The sequence below is a fragment of the Tursiops truncatus genome, chromosome 2 (assembly GCF_011762595.2).
Source record: "Tursiops truncatus isolate mTurTru1 chromosome 2, mTurTru1.mat.Y, whole genome shotgun sequence".
Taxonomy (NCBI): domain Eukaryota; kingdom Metazoa; phylum Chordata; class Mammalia; order Artiodactyla; family Delphinidae; genus Tursiops; species Tursiops truncatus.
The window spans coordinates 15,364,434-15,385,437 of NC_047035.1; the positions used below are offsets into that span (position 1 = coordinate 15,364,434).

Here is a 21,004-nt window from a genome sequence, read left to right on the forward strand (position 1 = left end):
GTGTGGGCTTCTCATTGCAGTGGCTTCTCTTGTAGTAGTTGCAAAACACAGGCTCAGTAGTTGCAGTACACAGGCCTTAGGTCACGCTGGCTTCAGTAGTTGTGGCACGTGGGCTCAGTAGTTGTGTCACGTGTGTTCTAGGGCATGTGGGCTTCAGTAGTTGTGGCTTGCGGGCTCTAGAGCACAGGCTCAGTAGTTGTGGCACACGGGCTTGTTGCTTCACGGCATGTGGGAATCTTCCTGGACCAGTGATCGATTCTGTGTCCCCTGCATTGGCAGGTGGATTCTTAACCACTGCGCCACCAGGCAAGTCTCTTTGGTATTGTCTGTGTCTTGTTTTGGTATTAGGGCAATGATAGCTTCATAGAATGGCTTTGGGAGTGTTCTCTCCTCTTCAGTCTTTTGGAAGGGATTGAGAAGGATCAGTATAAGTTCTTTGCATGTTTGGTAAAAGTCCTCAGTAAAGGCATCTGGTCCTGGGCTTCGGTTTGCAGAAAGTTGTTCTTCTAGGTTTTCCAATTTGTTGGCATATAATTGTTCATAGTATTCTCTTACGGTTCTTTGTATTTCTGCAGTATTGGTTGTTATTTTTCCTCTTTCATTTCTTATTTTGTTTATTTGGGTCCTCTCTCTTTTCTTCTTGGTGAGCCTGGCCAGAGGCTTGTCGATTTTGCTTACCCTTTCAAAGAAGCAGCTCTTGGTTTTATTGATTTTTTTCAATTGTTTTTTAAAATCTCTATTGTATTTATTTCCTCTATGATCTTTATTATTTCCTTCCTTACGCTGGCTTTAGGTTTTGTTTGTTCTTTTTCTAAAGAACAAGGTGGTAGGTTAGGTTGTTTATTTGAGATTTTTCTTGTTTTTTGAGGAAGGCCGGTATGCTATGAACTTCCCTCTAAGAACTGCTTCTGCTGCATCCCATAGATTGTGTATGATTGTGTTTTCATTGTCATTTGTCTCAAGGTATTTTTAAATTTCCTCTTTCATTTCATCATTGATCCATTGGTTTTTTAGTAGCATGTTGTTTAGTCTCCATGTAATCATTTTTTCTCGTTTCTCTTTCTGTGGTTGATTTCTAGTTTCATGCTGTTGTGGTCAGAAAAGATGCTTGAAGTAATTTCTGTCCTCTTAGATTTGTTGAGGCTTGTTTTGTGTCCTAGTACGTGGTCAATCTTAGAGAATGTTCCATGTGCACTTGAAAAGAATGTGTATTCTGTTTGGATGTAATGTCCTAAAAATATCAATTAAATCCAATTGGTCTATTGTGCCATTTAGGATCTCCATTGCCTTATTGATTTTCTGTCTGGAAGATCTGTCCATTGATGTGAGTGGGGTCTCCTACTATTATTGTACTCCTGTCAGTTTCTCCCTTTATGTCTGTTAGTATTTGTTTTACGTATTTATGTGCTCCTATATTGGGTGCATGTATGTTAACAAGTGTAATATCCTCCTCTTGTATTGATTCTTTTATCATTATATAGTGGCCTTCTTTATCTTTTTTTATGGCCTTTGTTTTAAAGTCTATTTTGTCTGACGTGAATATTGCTCTCCTCACTTTCTTGTCATTTCTGTTTGCATGAAATATCTTTTTCCATCCCCTCACTTTCACTCTATGTGTACAGTAAGTCCCCTATATACGAACCTTCACGTTGTGAACTTTCAAAGATGCGAACATGCCTTCCATCAGCGTCAGATGTGAGTGAAATTGCAGCTTGCCCTCCATCTCCTATTGCTGACGATCCTTCAGCTCTACTCTCTCCTTCCTAACTCCTCTCTCTCCTCCAGTCAGTAACTCTTCTTGCCTGTTTACTCAATGCCAGCCCCTGTATGCCAGCTGTTGTACTACTGTACTTTTCAAGGTACTGTACTGTAAGATTAAAAAAGTCTTCTTTATTTTTTCTGTTTGTTTGTTTTTTATGTATTATTTGTGTGAAAAGTATTATAAACCTATTACAGTACAGTACTATATAGCCAGTTGTGTTAGTTGGATACCGAGGCTAACTTTGTTGGTCTTACGAACACGCTGTCAGAACAAAACTTGTTCGTATATAGGGGACTTATTGTATTCTTCGCCTGAAACCACTTTCACGTCTCTTGTAGGCAGCATATTGTAGGCTCTTGTTTTTTGTATGCAATCTGCCATTCTGTGTCCTTTTTTTTTTTCTTCTTAGTATCATGGAGACTTTTCTTATGTTTTTCACACTGTATTAAGGCTTTGGTTGAGATTTTTCAGGCTTAGGAGCATAATTACTAATTTACAGCTGTACTTGAGAGTACATATGATTTTCTTTTTTTTTATTGAACTATTGATATAATTGATTTACAATGTTTTGTTAGTTTCAGGTATACAGCAGGGTGATTCAGTTATACATACACATATATCTATTTTTTTCAGATTCTTTTCCCTTATAGGTTATTATAAAATACTGAGTATAGTTCCCTGTGCTATACAATAGGTCCTTGTTGGCTATTTCATATATAGTAGTGTATATATGTTAATCCCAAACTGCTAATTTATCCCCTCCCCACTCTGTGTCTTTTGTTTGGCGCATTTAGTTCATTACATTTAAGGTAATTATTGATAGATATGTATTTATTACCATTTTAAACCTTCTTTTGCAGTTGTTTTTGTGTTTCTTCTTTGTTCCGTTTTGTTTTCTTTTTGTGGTTTGATGATTTTCTTTTGTATTATGCTTATGTTCTCTTCTTTTTGGTTTTTGTGAAACTGTTGTATGTTTTTGATTTGTGGTTACTCTGTTTTTCACTGTTTCTCAAGTATGATAACTCATTACTATATCTTTTTGCTTTAGACTGGTAGTTCTATAGACTCAAACACATTCTAAAAAAAAAAAATTGGGAATTCCCTTGTGGCCCAGTGATTAGGACTCAGTGCTTTCACTGCCAGGGGCCTGGGTTCTATCTGTGGTCAGGGAACTAAGATCCTGAAAGCTGTGCAGTGTGGCCACAAAGAAAAAAAAAAACCACTTGACATGTCTCAAGCATTTCATAATAAAGAATGAGCAAAGGAATAAAGAGACTTTGAGACAAACAAACAAACAATCTACAAAAAATCTACATTTCTTACTCTCCTTCCCCACATTATATGATTTTGATGTCATCTTTTACATCTTTGTGTTTATCCTTTTGATGTTCATTGTAGTTATTGCTTTCACAAATTGTTTTTTGATTTTTTAAAAATCTGTCTGTTGGCTTATTTGATTTACTTTCCAATTGTGATTTTCTCTTTCCTGTAGATTCTTGCTTCTTTTCTATTTAGAGAAGACCTTTCAATATTTCTTTTAGGATTCGTTTAGTATTGTTGTATTCTTTTAGTTTTTGCTTGTCTGAGAAATTCTTTATCTCTCTTTCTATTCTAAGTGATAATATTTCTGGGTAGAGTATCCTGTTTTGCAGGTTTTTCCCTTTCAGGACTTTGAATACATCTTGCCACTCCCTTCTGGCCTGCAATGTTTCTGTGGAGAAATCAGCTGAGAGCCTTATGGGTGTCCCCTTGTCATTTACTCTTTATTTTCTCTTGCTGCCTTTAGAATCCTCCCTATGTCTTAAACTTTTGCCATGTTAGTCATAATATGTCTTGGTATAGGTCTGTTTGGGTTCATCTTGTTTGGGACCCTCTGTGCTTTCTGTACCTGGATATATGTTTCCTTCTAAAATTTTCAACCATAATTTCTTCAAATATATTTTCAATCCCTTTTTCTTCTCCTTCTTGGGATCCCTCTTATGCATAGATTGGGATGCTTTATATTATCCCATAGGTCTTGTATATTGCTTTCATTGTTTCTTTCATTTGTCTTTCTGTCTGCTGATCTGATTGGATGATTTCCATTATTCTGTCTTCCAGATCACTTATTTATTCTTCTGCATTATCCAGTTTGCTATTTATTGCCTTTAGCTCAGCTTTTGTCTTGGCAAATGAGTTTTCTAATTTTAATCGGCTCCTCTTTATAGTTTCTAATTGCTTTTTATAGTAATCTGCATTTCTATCAATAGCCCTTCTTCATTCCTTCAGTATTTTCATTATTTCCTTCTTGAACTCAGGGTCTAGTAAACTGGAGAGGTCTGCTTCATTCTTTGTTCTTTCAGGGGAATTCTCTTGATCTTTAAATCAGGAGTGGTTCCTCTGCTTCTTCATTTTACTCATATTTCTCTGGCTTTATGAATTTAAGAGAAACAGCTATCTACTGTGGTCCTGAAGGGCTCTTTTTATGTGGAATTGTCCCTGTGTATGCTCCATGAGTCTAATATTTTTAGTGCGAGGGCTGTTTTTAGTATGGATACCTGCCACATCTTTCCTCAGTGTGTGTTGACCATTATCCCCTTGATAGGGGGTGTAATTGTTGTTGTGGTGACCAGAGCCTGCACTGGATGTTGAATGGGCCCTCCTCTTTGGTCTGTGCTTGTCACAGCCCTGTTGGGGGCAAAGTCTGCTCCCCACTTGTTGGAGTAGACACCCCCAGATCCGTTTCTGAACTGCGGTGTGAGGTAGGCAGGGCTGGAGCAGGGAGAGGAGCCACTGAGTATTGCTTTGTAGGAGCTGTCCACCAGGAAGTGCGCTCTGTGATGTTGCCTGTCACCCGTTGTGTGGATTCACAAAGTACACTTGGCACTGCCCTCGGCCCCACCTCAACTGTGGGAATTCAGGCAGTTGTCCTGGGTGTCCCTCAGGTGCTGTGCTCACAAAGCCACTAGCGCAGATCGCTTGGTGCAGAACTGCTGAGATCAGGTACCGGGACTGCCAAAGTCTTGCACCTGGACCCATTGTAGAGCTACTGAGTCAGCCCAGACTGTGGAAAAGCCCACAGCCACTATCGCTGGACCCGCCCCATCCACAAGATCACCAGTAATCTGCTCGGATGTCCCACGGGCACTGAGTTTACAAAGTGCCTAAATTCACAGATCCCACAACCTCTGGGACACTCAGATTTCAGCGCTGCTTCCAAAGTCACACGGCCCTTGGGGATCGGTTTGGATTTCAGCCCTGCCTCCAAGTATGGACAATCCTCTGGTGCTTACACTCTCCCAGAGCTCAAAGAGGCAGAGCTGCACCACCACGAGCACTCCAAGAAGGGGAGGCTGCTATGGCAGGGGCCCTGCCCCTCCCCTTGAGCATTAACAATGGGACTTCAGTGGCAGACCCAAGCTCCTTCCTGCGCACACCCCTGATTGTGGCTTGGACCACACTTCAGCCCCTTCAGGCTGTCTCCACACAACCAATGCCAGTCCTCTCCCCAGATCTGTCCTCTGAAACCCAAGTTTCAGTGCCCAGCACCCCCGCACACACCAGCAGATGCACATCTCAGGCTGGGGAGGGCAGGGAGGTGGCCAGGACCCTCTGTATTGGTCTCTATCTGTTCTGCCTGCTGTAAACCGGCTGCTCTACTCTTCTCTGAGCCTCTGAAGCTCCCTTTCTGTCCCAGCTGATCTCACCACCAGTGAAGAGACTTCCCAGGGTGAGGGAATCTTTCCTCTTTCATAGCTCTCTGCCAGGGCACAGGTCCTGTCCTGATTCTTTTTTTTTTTTTTCTTTCATCCTACCTGGTTACGTGGTGATCTTTCTTGCAACTTTGGTTTTATGAGATCTGCTGGTGTTCAGCAGGTATTCTGTGAGAAGGGTTCCACATGTAGATGTAGTTCTGATGTATTTGTAGGAGAAGGTGAGCTCCACATCCTTCTATTCTGCCTCTTGATCCAGCCTTTCTAATCTTTGAATATAAATACGTAGATCTAGCCCATTTTCACACTAAGTTTTTGAAATTGAAGTCTTCTTTTCACTTTGCATGAGGAATGAGAGACCAAGTTACCATTTTGGTCATGAAAGCATCATGTTTAGTGCCTCTTGGCATATAGTTATTGATCAGTTAATTTTTATTAAGTTCATTTATTCAACAAATTTACTGAGTATCTGCCACGTGCAAGGTATTGTTCTTGGTGCTCGGGGTATAAGCAGCTTACAAAAAGACAAAATCTCTGTTAGTGGAATTTACATTCTATGAATGGAATCCTAGAAGGCATGGTTCTTCCATTTCCCAGCTTTGCTCCTTCTCCTTTTCTTTCCCCTTTTCTCCCTTTAAAAAAGCAACTTTGGGGGCTTCCCTGGTGGCGCAGTGGTTGGGAGTCCGCCTGCCGATGCAGGGGACGCGGGTTCGTGCCCTGGTCCGGGAAGATCCCACATGCCGCAGAGCGGCTGGGCCCTTGAGCCATGGCCGCTGAGCCTGCGAGTCCGGAGCCTGTGCTCCGCAACGGGAGAGGCCACAACAGTGAGAGGCCTGCGTACCGCAAAAAAAAAAAAAAAAAAAAAGCAACTTTGTTTAACATATTAGGGCTATAGTTTTCTCTTTTGATTAAGAAATGTCACAAATTAATCTTTCATAAAATTTGACCTCTACTTCTTTCCTTTTTTAAAATTGAGATATAATTGACATAAAATATTATGTTAGTTTCAAATGCATGATTTGATATTTGTATTCTTTCCCTTTTGTTGAAAGGCAACACTATAGAGAATGTGGAATGGCTAATTATCTCCCCCTCTTTCTCCTTCCACGTCAAAGTTCAGCCAGTACAGAGATGGATTTTAGATCATGTATGTAGTTCTGTGCCTTGCCCTACTTGTACCATTCCACAAGACATAAAAATCTTTAGTGATGCCTAATTAAGTGTAAGAAAGACTCAAGAGAAGATCAAAGAGTAAGAGACTTTTTCTCTTCTGAACCTAAAGAAAATTGAATCAGTAGGTACTTTGCATGCCAGGCTTGTTTAAAACCCACAAAGCACGAAAACACTTTCTAAAATGCATATGGTTCTCTTTGTTAAAAAGTCATATAAATCATAGAGGAACTGAAATATTTGCTTTTGTGGTATTTTAGCCAGTTACATTCAAACTTTTCTTTTTTCTTGGAATCTCAGAGCCAAATATATCATTTTATCCATCATTAGCTGTCCATCATTAGATGTTTGAATTTCCTTTTTTACATATTTGATTAAGGATCCTCCTACACGTGCTTGAACCCCATTATCACTTGATGCCTAACAGAGTAACCTAACCTCTCCTTAGGAAGCTCTGTTTGTTTGTTTTTTTAAATAAACTTATTTATTTTATTTATTTTTTTTGGCTGTGTTGGGTCTTCGTTGCTGCACGCAGGCTTTCTCAAGTTGCGCCACTTTCTCGAGTGGCGAGCAGGGGCTGCTCTTCGTTGCAGTGTGTGGGTTCTAAGCATGCGTGCTTCAGTAGTTGTGGCACATGGACTCAGTAGTTGTGGCTTGTGGGCTCTAGAGTGCAGGCTCAGTAGTTGTGGCACATGGGCTTAGTTTTTCCATGGCATGTGGGATATTCCCAGACCACGGTTCGAACCCATGTCCCCTGCATTGGCAGGCAGATTCTTAACCACTGCACCACGAGGGAAGCCCAGGAAGCTCTGTTATAAAGTGCTTCTTCATATAGAACCAAAATTTATTTCTCTTTCATTGCAATTCACTGGTCCTCATTTTGGGGCACCCAGAATATTTAGACCTGTGATGTTTAGATCTTTATCTGTACTCTTAATTGTCCCAGGCCCTGCAGATATTCTGGGATAAGCCTGATCGCCAAAACCAAACACCCTCAGTCTTTAAACCATTCTTCATGTGACATAGTTTCAAGTCCTCTCATCATTTGGTTGTTATCAGAGCATGTTCAAAACTAAAAGTGGTATATCCTGACTGGTCTGTTCAGCAGAGTCAAGTACTTCATTACCTTTTCTCTCGTATTCCAGGTCAGGATACGATAGGTCTACATATGTCATTGAAATAATTATTTCATAGGGATATAAAGCTCTACCAAAGCACAGAACAATCATCTATTTTGAAAAGATTGCTAAATTTTTCTGCTTTCTTTCTTGCAATAGACTATTGCTTCTGCAATTGTGGTTAATAAATATTTCCACTGCAAATATAATGAGTTTCGTGTTTTCTTTTTTGGTAATCTTTTACTCATACAGAAAATGTTTAATTAAAAAAAATAAGAAAGGGGTTAATTTGTGACCTGAATTAAGAGCTTTTTTTTTTTCTTGAGTTACATGCTAACTTTTGCCATCATTTCTCTCAGAAGGTTTAGATCTAATTCTTCCCTGCATGTAGAGATCCATTAAAGCCCAAAGGATCTGTTAACAGGGCATTTTTTAAACCAAAATAAAGTCATATCAATTTTATACCATATCAATATTATTTTAAGTTGTTATATTTAAAATTTCATGTGACTCACTATATATAAAGAAAATATTGATCCAAAGATTGAAAGGTCATATGCATAGAATGTTAATATGCATATATAATTGAAATTAGTGGCTTTACTTACAGTGTACTCAATTTTGCATAATAAAATTAATTTTTATATAACAGTTATTTAAATTACTTAAAATCATCATTTTATGATAATTGAGTTTTTACAAATTTTGCTTATAGTATTTATGGATAATTATTATTCTGCTATATTTCCATTATAGGTGATTCAGCAGACATGTCAGGTAAGGAAATTAATCATTTTCTATTTTAGTCATATTGTTAAGTAATGATAGCCCAAATTTTTATAGAGTAATAAGATACTTGAACCTATTTTGGATTTCTTTTAAATTAAGAATACAGCATTTTAATGTCATGATGCTGAGCCCTATCTGCAATAATAAGTTTTTTTTAAAAAAAAGGTAATATATTTTGACCTTCTTAGTGTGCCCAGCATTGTTGTAAGTCATCACAAGAATTCTTCATAGTAGATATTAACTTGCCAATATCACATAGCTGGTAAGAATAAAGGTGGGGCTAAAACTTGATCTTAAATATGAATCAATAAATTGTATTGCCTAGAAATAAAATTTTTAAAAATTTATTATTTTTATGTAACCATCTTAATTATTGCACATACTAGATCAACAGAGCATTTAAAGATTTGAAAATAACTTTTTATTATTGATTTTTTTTTTTTTTTTTTTTTTTTTTTGCGGTACGCGGGCCTCTCACTGTTGTGGCCTCTCCCGTTGCGGAGCACAGGCTCCGGACGTACAGGCTCAGTGGCCATGGCTCATGGGCCCAGCCGCTCCACGGCATGCGGGATCCTCCCAGACCGGGGCACGAACCCATGTCCCCTGCATCGGCAGGCGGACTCTCAACCACTGCGCCACCAGGGAAGCCCTATTATTGATTTTGACCGTGGCTTTGTGAAGTTAAAAAGCTGTTAGATGAACAATGCATGCCTGTTGTTTTTAGATATTATAATAACTAGGCTTTTTCAACTGTATTTCAGTTTACATAATATAGTAAGAATTAGCAGTTTGATAAGAAAACATTTATTTGATTTATACCAATTTATGTGATTTGTATCCATTTCCCTCCCCTCCTCCAGGGTAAAGCATGATTTTGTGATTTGACTATTTAACTACAAATTTATTCAACACAACAGGCAAGGTCCTTGCTCTCTTGGTCTACACTCAAGAGCAGGGGTTAGCAAACTACAGCCCTTGGCCCAAATCGGGTCCAGCACGTGTTTTTGTACAGCCCATGATTGAGTATAGTTTTTATTAATTTAAGTAGTTGGAAAATAACACGAGAAGAATAAAATTTCACAAAACATGAAAAGTATATGAAATTCAGATTTCGGTATCCATAAAGTTTTATTGGACACAGCCATGCTCATTCAGTTACATATCGTCTATGGCAGCTTTTGTGCTTTAATGGCAGCGTTGAGTAGTTGCAACAGAGACTATTTACAACACTCTCATTGCTTTCCACTGCTGCTTAGCACACTGCAAATTGCAGTGATTCTCTTTTAAAACTTGACAGGTTTTGAGTGCTACGTGTATTGCTATTCCACAACATTTTTTTGTTATTGAAGTATAGTTGATGTACATATTAGTTTCAGGTGTACAACATTGTGATTCATATTTTTACAGCTTATACTCCACTAAAAGTTATTACAAGATAATGGCTATAATTACCCTGTGCTATACAGTATATCCTTACCTATTTTATACAAAGCAGTTTGCATCTCTTAATCTCATACCCCTAATTTGCCCCTCCCCTCTTTCCTGTCTCCTTAGGTAACCACTGGTTTGTTTTCTATGTCTGTGAGTCTGTTTCTGTTTTACATATACATTTGTTTGTATTGTTTTTTAGATTCTACATATAGGTCATGTCATACCGTATTTGTCTTTCTCTATCTGATTTACTTCACTAAATATGCTACTCTCTAGGTCCATCCACATTGCTGCCATTTTTTTGGTTTTTAACCAGGGTATATCTATCATGTCAAAACAAGAGAGAGGAAAGGAAAATAGACTTCAAATGTCAAACTCAAAAGGCACAGTGAAGTGTGGATTATGTTGTTATGAAATTAGTTGGTAAAACATTGTGTTTATTATGCAATGATACTATAGCTGTGCTGAAAGAATACAATATATGTCAACATTTTCACACTAAACTTTATCACAGTATTCCCAGTTCACAGGAAAGCAAAAATCAGAAAAAATTAGCAACTTTAAGACAATATCTCATCACAACAGAATTTCTTCAAAAAATAAAATAAAATAAAATGTGGCTACAACCTAAGGTTCTGAATGACTCATTTGTTAGCTAATCAAGAAAAGCTGTTTATTACTGTGAGTTAATTAAATCATGTTTGATTACAACGACAAGTGTCCAGAGAAAATAAACTTAAGACTCTTAGCTTTTTGGCAAAAACCATTGCTAAAAGAACTGAGGACATTGGGAACAACATCACTAGTCACTAAAAACAAAGCCAAAAAAAGGCAGATGATTTTTAATGGTTTCCCTTGGCTCTTGATGGGGTGACAAATGTTGCCAGTTGTTTATTTGAGGAATCAGTGCAGACTTTTAAGTGACTGAAGTTTGCCTCTATAATCATTTAAGGCATTTATGGCTATTCATTGTGTTCTTTGTCAGCAGGTGGTTTGTGGAAAATATTTCAATCTATCATGTGTAATTGAACTTCAATATTTTGTTATTTAGAGTCAACAGTTAATTTTGTTTGCTCTCATAGACTTAACCATCATCAGTTCTGTTAATTTATGTTAGAAATAGAAGGTGAAAGTCCTGACTTGCCCTATCCCCACAGCAGTTCAGTGGTTTAGCAGTGGTAACATTTTGGGTTTTTTTGTTTTTTTGGCAATTTCTGTAGCTCAGAGCCAGGACTGAAGTTTTTCTGAGTGAGAAGAACTGCCCTCAGTCTCTGTTATGGAAAACTCAGTGGCTTTGGAAATTAGTTTTTGCTGCATACTTGATAATGTTTCTTAATGATTCAACCTGAAATAACAGGGAAATTACAATTACAACCTGCAATTTCAGTTACAGTGCTTATATGTGAAACTTATACTGCAGGAAAGTCATTTGATGGCAACTAATCTTTGAATCACAAGTAACACCAAACTTCACTATATGCTTCTCATACTGTCAAAAATTAAGATGAGAACTGAGATTCCCATTCCCACACAAATTTGCAGCAAATGTATTTTCTGGGCTCAAGTTACAGTTCCAGCAGCATTTTTTAGATCTTGATACAAGCGTAGAGAAAATTTCCATATTTAAAAAATCTGTTTAACTGTACAATTGAGGAACTTCCACCTAACCTTCAATTTAAAGTTATTATTCTGCAATGTAATACATGCTAAAATGCAAATATCAAGATAAGACTCTAATAGAATTTTCTGAATGCCTTCCAAGTGATTAATATGCTCAATTAAAATCATATGCTTTTGGGGCTTCCCTGGTGGCGCAGTGGTTGAGAGTCCGCCTGCCGATGCAGGGCACACGGGTTCGTGCCCTGGTCTGGGAAGATCCCACATGCCGCGGAGCGGCTAGGCCCATGAGCCATGGCCGCTGAGCCTGCACGTCCGGAGCCTGTGCTCCGCAATGGGAGAGGCCACAACAGTGAGAGGCCTGCGTACCGCAAAAGAAAAAAAAAAAAATCATATGCTTTTGGATGATATTCATATTTGACAGTACCTATCTGTGTGAGACATTTTCAAAGTTGAAAATTATTATAGATCATTATCAGATGAACATTTGTAATTTTTTTTAAAAAATAAAGAACTCTGATTTTGAACCCTACTTAAGTGAATTATCCCCCCCAAAAAATTTCATTCTCATTAGTAGATCTATATTATAAAAAAATTCACTCAATGAATTTCATCAATAAAAATTTTGTGAAAATTTGTTTTATTACACAAGTACCTGCATAATACCTTCAATTTTGTCTCTGACCCTTTACAGTGGAAGTTTGCTGACTTCTGCTTTAGAGGGAGACAGGCAATAAATAAGTACTTTTTTTCCTAAATAACATGATCTAAGATGGTGATAAATGTGATAAAAACAACAAATAGGGCGATGGCCACAAAACAGAGTGTTTTTTCAGAGGTGGTAACATTTAGCTAGGCCAAGAATGATACAAAACAGTGATACCTGAAGGGTGACCTGGGGGCTGTAGGCTGAGGCCTGGTTTGGGAATCCTACGACCACCTACACATTCAGTGATTCACTAGAAGGAATCACAGGACCCAGAGATAGTTACGGTGCAGTAGTTTATTACAATTATCAGCAAGGGAAAAAGACACATCAGGTGGAGCCTAGAGGATAGAGGCACAGGCTTTCTATGTCTCTTCCAAAACACTCCTCCAGGGCTTCCCTGGTGGCGCAGTGGTTGAGAGTCCGCCTGCCGATGCAGGGGACACGGGTTCGTGCCCCGGTCCGGGAAGATCCCACATGCCGCGGAGCGGCTGGGCCTGTGAGTCATGGCCACTGAGCCTGCGCGTCCGGAGCCTGTGCTCCGCAACGGGAGAGGCCACAACAGTGAGAGGCCCGCGTACCGCAAAAAAACAAAACACACTCTTCCAGGGGTCACACAGAACCTGCTTCTTCTACCAGCAGCCAGATATATCAATGCAGGTGCAGTGTTTCTGCCCAGGGAAACCCACTGAGGACTCTGAGACCAAGGTTTTTACTGGGGGCTGGTCACATAGACACAAAGCCACAACTAGTAAAATACCATAGTCCCAGAAGAAAGCAGGTATTCAGTGCCCCCCGTGGACAAAATAACCTTATCAACATAGGGAACATTTCAAAAGTCAAGTTCTCACACACTAGCAAGCTGGCCATTCTAGTGATAGTAACCTCAGTCCTGCGTCTGTTAACTCCCTCCTGGGGAGGCCCTAAAGCTGAATCAAGAAACAGGAAGGTCCGTGTGACTGCAGTAAGGCCTCTGAGATGAACCTAGAGAGGGGCAGGAGTCAGTCATGTAGGGCTTTGCCGATCATGGAGAGGAGTGTGGATTCGTGCTAAGTGCAGAGTCCATCATTGGAGAGATTAAATTTATAATCACATTTATAATTTGAAGCAAATGCTCTTCCATATTTTGATTATTTTACTAAAAGTACTTATGTTCTGAGACTGAATTAGCTGCTGAATGAACTTACCTATTCCTTTTTATAGGGTGCAGTTCTTGAAAAAAGGACAGTCCAAAGCTATGGTTTTTTAACCTAGGAAATACAGAGAACTGGGAAGACATTTTAAGCAGTAGAAAAAGGCTGGACAAGATAAATTTAAAAATCTAAAAAAAAAAAAAAACAACAAATATAATTTTTTAAAAAGATTAGCAGTTTAATTTCTTCCATGAAATCCTGTTTAAAAAAAACAAAACTACTGTCTTATAAAGTGATATGAACTTAGTTTTTTACCAGATATATGCCTATGCAGTTGAAGATTTCCTTTGTGATCTATTCACATGGTTTCCTACCTACTGCCTTTCTCAATTTGTATTCACTTTCTCTCTCTCCTTCATATAAATAGGTAATAAATATATCCTGGTATTTCATAAGTGTATAATGTTTTTATATTTCTCCACATAATTATATAAAGATTTAACGTGTATCTAAAACATACATTATTTTTTGAAAAGTTGTTTAAAGTTATGATTACCTAATTTGCTTGTCTAAATGCTATTTTCTCAAAAGTGCAAGTTGGACTATAGCCTGAGGAAGTAGTCTGTATTTTTCTCCCTTCCTTTCCTTTCTCTTCCCTTTTCTTTCTTTCTTTTTAATTCAGTCTTAGTTTTGAGCTATTTTTTATTAAGTACAGTCTTTCTTTGGTACATATTTCTCTTGTGTTTCAGAGATGAGTATGCATCAGCCTTAGAAATGGAAACATTTGTAATAGGTGTATTACAACTTTGGGATTTTATCTTTGTTTAGCTACAGCTCCTTCTATCCACATCTGGGATGCAGTGAACAAGCAGACTTTATCTATACTAAGATGCTACCATTCAAAGGGAGTGTGTTCAGTTAGTTTCAGTGCTACTGGAAAACTCTTGCTATCTGTGGGGCTAGACCCAGAACATACAATTACCATTTGGAGATGGCAGGAAGGTAGGAATTTTTTTCTTTGTAATTTTAAAAAATAAAAATGGGGTGATAGGAATTTTCTATTTCATATTTGTGTTAACTTGGTGATTGAAACCATTATTCACTATTAAGCCTTACTCAATACCCATACACAGTTGTAGGTATGTTCTACTTTCAAAACCCAGTGAAATTGTAAACAAAGTATAAACTAATGAAAGTTATTAATATTATAAATGATTCACTGTTCTTTCAGTAAGAAACTATGCATGTAAGTGTCTTGCTAATTATTATTTGGTTATAGAGGATCTTACTTGAGAATGCGGTGAATTATATTGTTAAGTGATAATGGAAGGGCAATAGGGTAATATTACTTTAACACATTTCGGACAAAACTTTTCAGTTACATAGCCATTATAAAAAAGTGAAATTCATAGAGCTACACAGAAAAAAATAAGATATGGTTTCTAAAATGCCCCTTAAATTATAATAAAGCTTTCCATAAATCACACATCACTTGCAAAAATATGTAAAAAGGAGCCTCTACACTATTAATTGTATGTCATGTGATTGCTAGGTAGCAGTGCAAGGGACATGCCCTCTCCCTTTTTTGGGGGGCCGTGCCGGCGCAAGTTGTGGAATCTTAGTTCCCCGATCAGGGGGCCCTCAGCAGTGAAAGCGCTGAGTCTAACCACTGGACCGCCAGGGAATTCCCTGCTCTCTCTTTTTATAAGCATTTATTTTTTGAACTATATATTTTCAATAACCGTTTGATCCTGTAAAAATTAGCTTAGTTCTTATACTAACCTAGAAAATTTTGTTGTATCTTTTTTATCAGGTGCCAAAATTGCCAGCAGAGCTGGTCACAACCAACGTATTTTTGTGGCAGAATTCCGACCAGATTCAGATTCCCAGTTTGTCTCTGTGGGAGTAAAGCATGTTAAGTTCTGGACATTGGCAGGAAGAGCTCTTCTTAGCAAAAAAGGGCTACTGAGCACACTGCAAGATGCCCGGATGCAGACCATGCTTGCTGTTGCATTTGGTGCAGTATGTCTCTTAAAATGCATGTGGTAGTGTAACTGTGAATTACCCAAATTGGACGAGTTTGAATTTTCTTGCCTTACGATAGATGAACCACATGAATGTTGTTTATATGGCACTCTAGTCCCCTAATCCTTACATATGTCCTGGTCATGCATATATTTCAGCTTTCAAATTCTGATACTTTCAGAAATCAGGGACTGGGAAAGAGAATTAACGAGGGAGAAGGATTATAAAACATCTGAGTCCTTGGGCCACTGCCATTCTCAAAAACCTTCATTAATTTTATAACTGTCACCCTGAATCTCCTAGGTCCTAATAATAATTTGTCAGAATAGGAGAAAGATAAATCATGAAACGTGATTTTTCTAGTATTTAAGGTGGTACTTGGTTTAGGATTTCCTTTGCTTCCTATCATCTTAACTCACTGCTTATTATGTAGTTGGAAGTGCTCTTGGCCAGTGTCTCTCATTAAAGGGAAGAAGGCGAGCCCAGTTCCTGGTCTAGTTTACTAGAAAGAGTGTTCAAGAGCCATTTCCTCCCCTCCCCTCCCCCATTCCACCTGGGCTTGTGGTTTACAAGACACATCTCTTTCCTTTAATACCTTGCCCTGGCCAGGCTTTTTAAATCCTTTGGTGCATCAAAAAACTAAGTCGGTTTTCTTACTAAAGTGTTTATGTGGGTATGTAATACCCGAAGGAAGAAAATTATAATTCTAGATTCTTAAAGCACACTTACATTTTTGAGACCATTGAAAGTGCTGGTTGTGCCGTGTCAAACTTCAGTTAAATATTGTGGAGATTCTTAATACAAGACCAGTAATTCTTTCCAGAAGAAAAGCTTATGCATTCAAGCGTTTGCATACATTTAATATGCCCATGTACGTTAACTAATCTTTGTGTATAAAATTCCTTATTTAGTCAATTGCCCATTCCCAATAGAAAATAAACTTGAAGATTAGACTGTTAGTCATATGTGAGGAGCCTTTAGAAATTATAAGTAAAAGAGTGGTACTATTGCATGTTCATTTTTCTTTTGCTTAAATAAAAACCTTCTCAATATTTTCATAAAAAAAAGAATATTAGTCATAATTGACTTTTTATGTTTGAAGCAACAGTGCAATCAGTGCGAATGTTTTGTTATATAACAAGATGGGTTGATGTTCAGTTTAAGCCTTTTTGAGCATCCTCTATGCTAGGGGCTATGAAAAGAGCAGGCGAAGTAAAATGTTAGTTTTTACATTCCAATCGCAGATAAGGCGTGAATTAAAGATGCTCCTATGTGACAAGTATTGAGTTGGCCAAAAGGTTCGTTCAGTTTTTTCTGTAAGATGGCTCTATTAGCACTTAGATGTCGTTAACGTCATTAGAAACAATTTTGTTAGATTGTATGTGACAGCTGTCACATGTGTGCATTTAAAAAAAGACATCAAAATTGGTGAATTTATGTGCAGCCATTTTAATATTGAAGATGGAAGAAAAAAGCCACATTTTTGGCCTATTATGCTTTATTATTTCAAGAAAGGTAAAAACGCAACTGAAATGCAAAAAAAAGATTTGTGCAGTGTATGGAGAAGGTGCTGTGACTGATCGAACGTGTCAAAAGTGGTTTGTGAAGTTTTGTGCTGGAGATTTCTCGCTGGACAGTGCTCCACGGTTGGGTAGACCAGTTGAAGTTGATAGCGATCAAATCAAGACATTAATTGAGAACAATCAACGTTATACCACGAGGAAGATAGCCGACTACTGAAAATATCCAAATCAAGTGTTGAAAATCATTTGCACCAGCTTGAATCGCTTTGGTATTTGGCTTCCACATAAGTTAAGCGAAAAAAAACCTTGACCGTACTTCTGCATGCGATTCTCTACTTAAACATAATGACAGTGTTCCATTTTTTAAATAAATTGTGATGGGCTATGAAAAGTGGATATTGTACAATAATGTGGAATGGAAGAGATCGTGGGGCAAGCGAAATGAACCACCACCAACTACACCAAAGGCCGGTCTTCATCCAAAGAAGGTGATGTTGTGTATATGGTGGGATTGGGAGTCCTCTATTATGAGCTCCTTCCGGAAAACCAAATGATTAATTCCAACAAGTACTGCTCCCCATTAGACCAACTGAAAGCAGCACTCGACGAAAAGCATCCAGACTTAGTCAATAGAAAACACATAATCTTCCATCAGGATAACACAAGACCACATGTTTCTTTGATGACCAGGCAAAAACTGTTACAGTGTGGCTGGGAAGTTCTGATTGATCTGCCGTATTCACCAGACATTGCACCTTCGGATTTCCATTTATTTAGGTATTTGCAAAATTCTCTTAATGGAAAAATTTCAATTCCCTGGAAGACTGTAAAAGGCACCTGGAACAGTTCTTTGCTCAAAAAGATAAAAAATTTTGGGAAGATGAAATTATGAAGTTGCCTGAAAAATGGCAGAAGGTGGTGGAACAAAAAGGTGAATATGTTGTTCAGTAAAGTTCTTGGTGAAAATGAAAAATGTGTCTTTTATTTTTACTTAAAAGCCAAAGGCACTTTTTGGCCAACCCAATGTAATCATTTTTTTCCAAATAAAAGATACAGAGATTAAGTATAAATGCTGAAGAATTTGAAGTAATATTAAATTGTAGGGAAATTAAGCCTACAAACTAGTATTCTCAGGAAGATTCAAGAAAATCTGTTTTTGGTACAATCCAAAATCTTATTTTCTTATTGGTTCTTTCCATATTGTTTTTGGTGAAGGATCTTATACAAGTTGCTCTAAAAGTGAAGCTAAAATGAGACGAAACTAGCACATAACGCAGGATTTGCTTTCTCCAGCTTTTGCATAAATGAACTGCATCAGGACTGCAGTTCTCAGGCACCTCAGTCATTCTTAAGCTTTCGGTGCCTTAACACGTTTATATTAGTTTGGATTCATTGCAGAAAGGCAGTAACTTTTGCTGTTTTGATTTTAAGAAATCATGGCAAATATTAATTTTCATATACAATTTCTGAAAAACTACAACTTTGCTACAGATAATAGTTTTACTTTCCATGACAAAATACCTTATCAAACCTAATAAAAGTTATTTTCACTCCCTATTCCTATTCTTTTTTTTTTACTCTCAGTTACTAATGACTTTTAAGTTATTTCTTGGGCAGCTAGAGGGAAGCAATCCAAAGAGGTGATATAAACTAGAATTACAGCATATTTGAATTGGAAGGGACCTTAGAGACCTTAGGGATTTAGAGATCCCTCATTTTACACTGAAAAAGTTGATACTCATAGAGGTTAAAAGTCTTGACCAAAGTTATTCCAGCTAATAAACAAAAGACCTGGAAAAGGAAATGGCCCTAGCAAAGCTAAGCCTTGATTTCAGGTTTTCTGACTCTTGACTCTACTGTTTTCCCGCCACCCATGCTCTGTGTATCAAAAAGGTGACATAGCGTGACTCTCTCTCTGAGTCCACCCATGTGTCTCTCCACACGTACCCTTTTTCCTCCTAATAAACAACTTGTTTCACTACCAAAAAAAAAAAAAAGTGACATAGGCTCACACTTACATAGAGAATTGCTGTTTGAACTCTATTTGAACTTTTCATGAGTTTATCTCCCCCTTCCCCACTCCTTTTCAGAATAACTTGACGTTTACAGGTACCATCAGTGGAGATGTCTGTGTGTGGAAAGACCACATATTGTGCAGAATCGTGGCCAAAGCTCACAATGGGCCTGTGTTTGCCATGTACACCACCCTTCGAGACGGACTTATTGTCACTGGTGGCAAGGAGAGGCCGTGAGTCCTCTTTCTTTTCACAGCCTTACTGAATATTCATGCGTTGTGATGCCTCTGGTTTGCAGTTAGTTATGTCTAGGCCACATGGATTATCCTCTGACCTTCCTCCTCATATGCTTCTCCTTTACTGCCTTTTATGCACCAGCTTGTTGATTTTTATTTCTGGTCTTAAATCCCTCCCAATGTTTTTCACATTGTAGGTAAGTCTAAACTCCAACTGGGTGATCATTTTTCTGAGGTATGGATAGGTAGCTATCTTGCAGGTTAGGAATTGATTTTCTTAATGCCTCTCTGCCTGTATAAATACTGGCTGAGTGGCAGGTGGTGATCTATGGGGGAATCTTTGCCATTGGACTCAGGATGCATCTCGACTGCCTGCTTTCTTTTTGGTTCAAACTGGATACTAAGGGATAAAATTCATACTGCTGTATTAGAAAAGGATGAGAGGATACTAAAAATAAACTTTGCCGTGTTTGCTTTTGCTTGAGGCAAACTTGTTAGATAAAATTAAGACAAGACCTCAAAATGTGTGAGGAGAGGTCTTTTTCTGAGTGGTTTTCAAATCTCCCAGTGGAAACCAGATACTTATCATTGATTTCCTACTAGCATATTCATATGCATGTTAAAATGGAATGTATATGTGACCAGGAAGTAAGTACATTCCTATACAGCACTGAAAGAACCACAAATATGCAGCAGCTTTTGCTTTTCACATAAAGGAAGACTGTATAAGAGAAAAAAACATAAATGGGCTATATTTATCTTTTGCATATTACTCTGACACTCGTGTTTCCACACCTCATCTAGTCTTGCACACTCCTACTCACTAGTAACCTACTAAACTGTTCAGTAGCATATTTAATAATAATGGTTGGAAAGAAATGTGCTGCTCTTTTGGCCCTGAAAATATATTCTGTAGCACAGCATCTGTAATCCTATTATCTAGCCTTGCATTTCCATTATCCTCTTAACATTAAGAATCATTTTGGGGACTTCCCTGGCGGTCCAGTGGATAGGACTTGGCACTTTCACTTCTGTGGCCCAGGTTCAACCCCTGGTCGGAGAACTAAGATCCCACAAGCCACATGCACAGCCAAAAAAATCCATTTTGCACGTTTCCTCAGTCAAGAAGTATTATGAGAGAGGATATATGATGTATGAGCAGGGGGCGGTGCTAAGTAAACTTATGCTGATGTCAGAAAAATAAGTGTTCATAAAATAAAATTTGCTTAAACTGAATGTTTGAGACACTATATCTAAAAATTGCCATAGAAAGTTTAGAAGAATATAAGATTGGAGCCTCTTTTTCTGTTCTGCTTATAATTTAGTATTTGTTTATAATAAAAATTATTTGTAATAGCCAATAATAAATGCTTCTTTTGGTTTGGGTTGTTATTTTCTTAGGTCAAAAGAAGGAGGAGCAGTCAAACTGTGGGATCAGGAACTGAGGCGATGCCGCGCCTTCAGGCTTGAGACAGGACAAGTCACAGATTGTGTCCGTTCTGTGTGCAGAGGCAAGGTAAGATGTTTCTTGAGGCATTACAGTGCAGCAGACAGTAGAAAACAGTTATTCCTGTGATTCTCTCACCTTCGCAACTTGATGAATAATAACTCAAAGATGGACTTGCTTGCCGCTTTTCCTCTGCCTCTTCTCTGCTGCTTTCTTTGCAGAAAGACAGGAAGCTGTTCTCCTAAGCACTGTATCTAAACCTCCTTATTTTCTTGCATCTGCTAATTCAACTCTGGTAGACAGCTAAATTTATTTGCCAGTTGACTCGTTTTGATTAAAG

General features: G+C 38.1%; 1 protein-coding gene across 4 annotated transcripts in view; it reads left to right on the top strand.

Annotated features, from left to right (window-relative positions):
- EML5 (EMAP like 5) overlaps window positions 1-21,004 on the top strand; it is a 162,643-nt gene that overhangs the window by 131,600 nt on the left and 10,039 nt on the right. For 3 of the 4 annotated variants that reach the window (XM_019919245.3, XM_073800143.1, XM_019919251.3), the window contains 5 exons: window positions 8,499-8,519; window positions 14,247-14,420; window positions 15,232-15,440; window positions 19,057-19,214; window positions 20,619-20,733. In XM_019919245.3, coding sequence (XP_019774804.1) covers window positions 8,499-8,519; window positions 14,247-14,420; window positions 15,232-15,440; window positions 19,057-19,214; window positions 20,619-20,733 — 677 coding nt within the window. The remainder of the gene's footprint in view (window positions 1-8,498; window positions 8,520-14,246; window positions 14,421-15,231; window positions 15,441-19,056; window positions 19,215-20,618; window positions 20,734-21,004) is intronic. The other variant, XM_019919253.3, reaches the window with a different exon arrangement.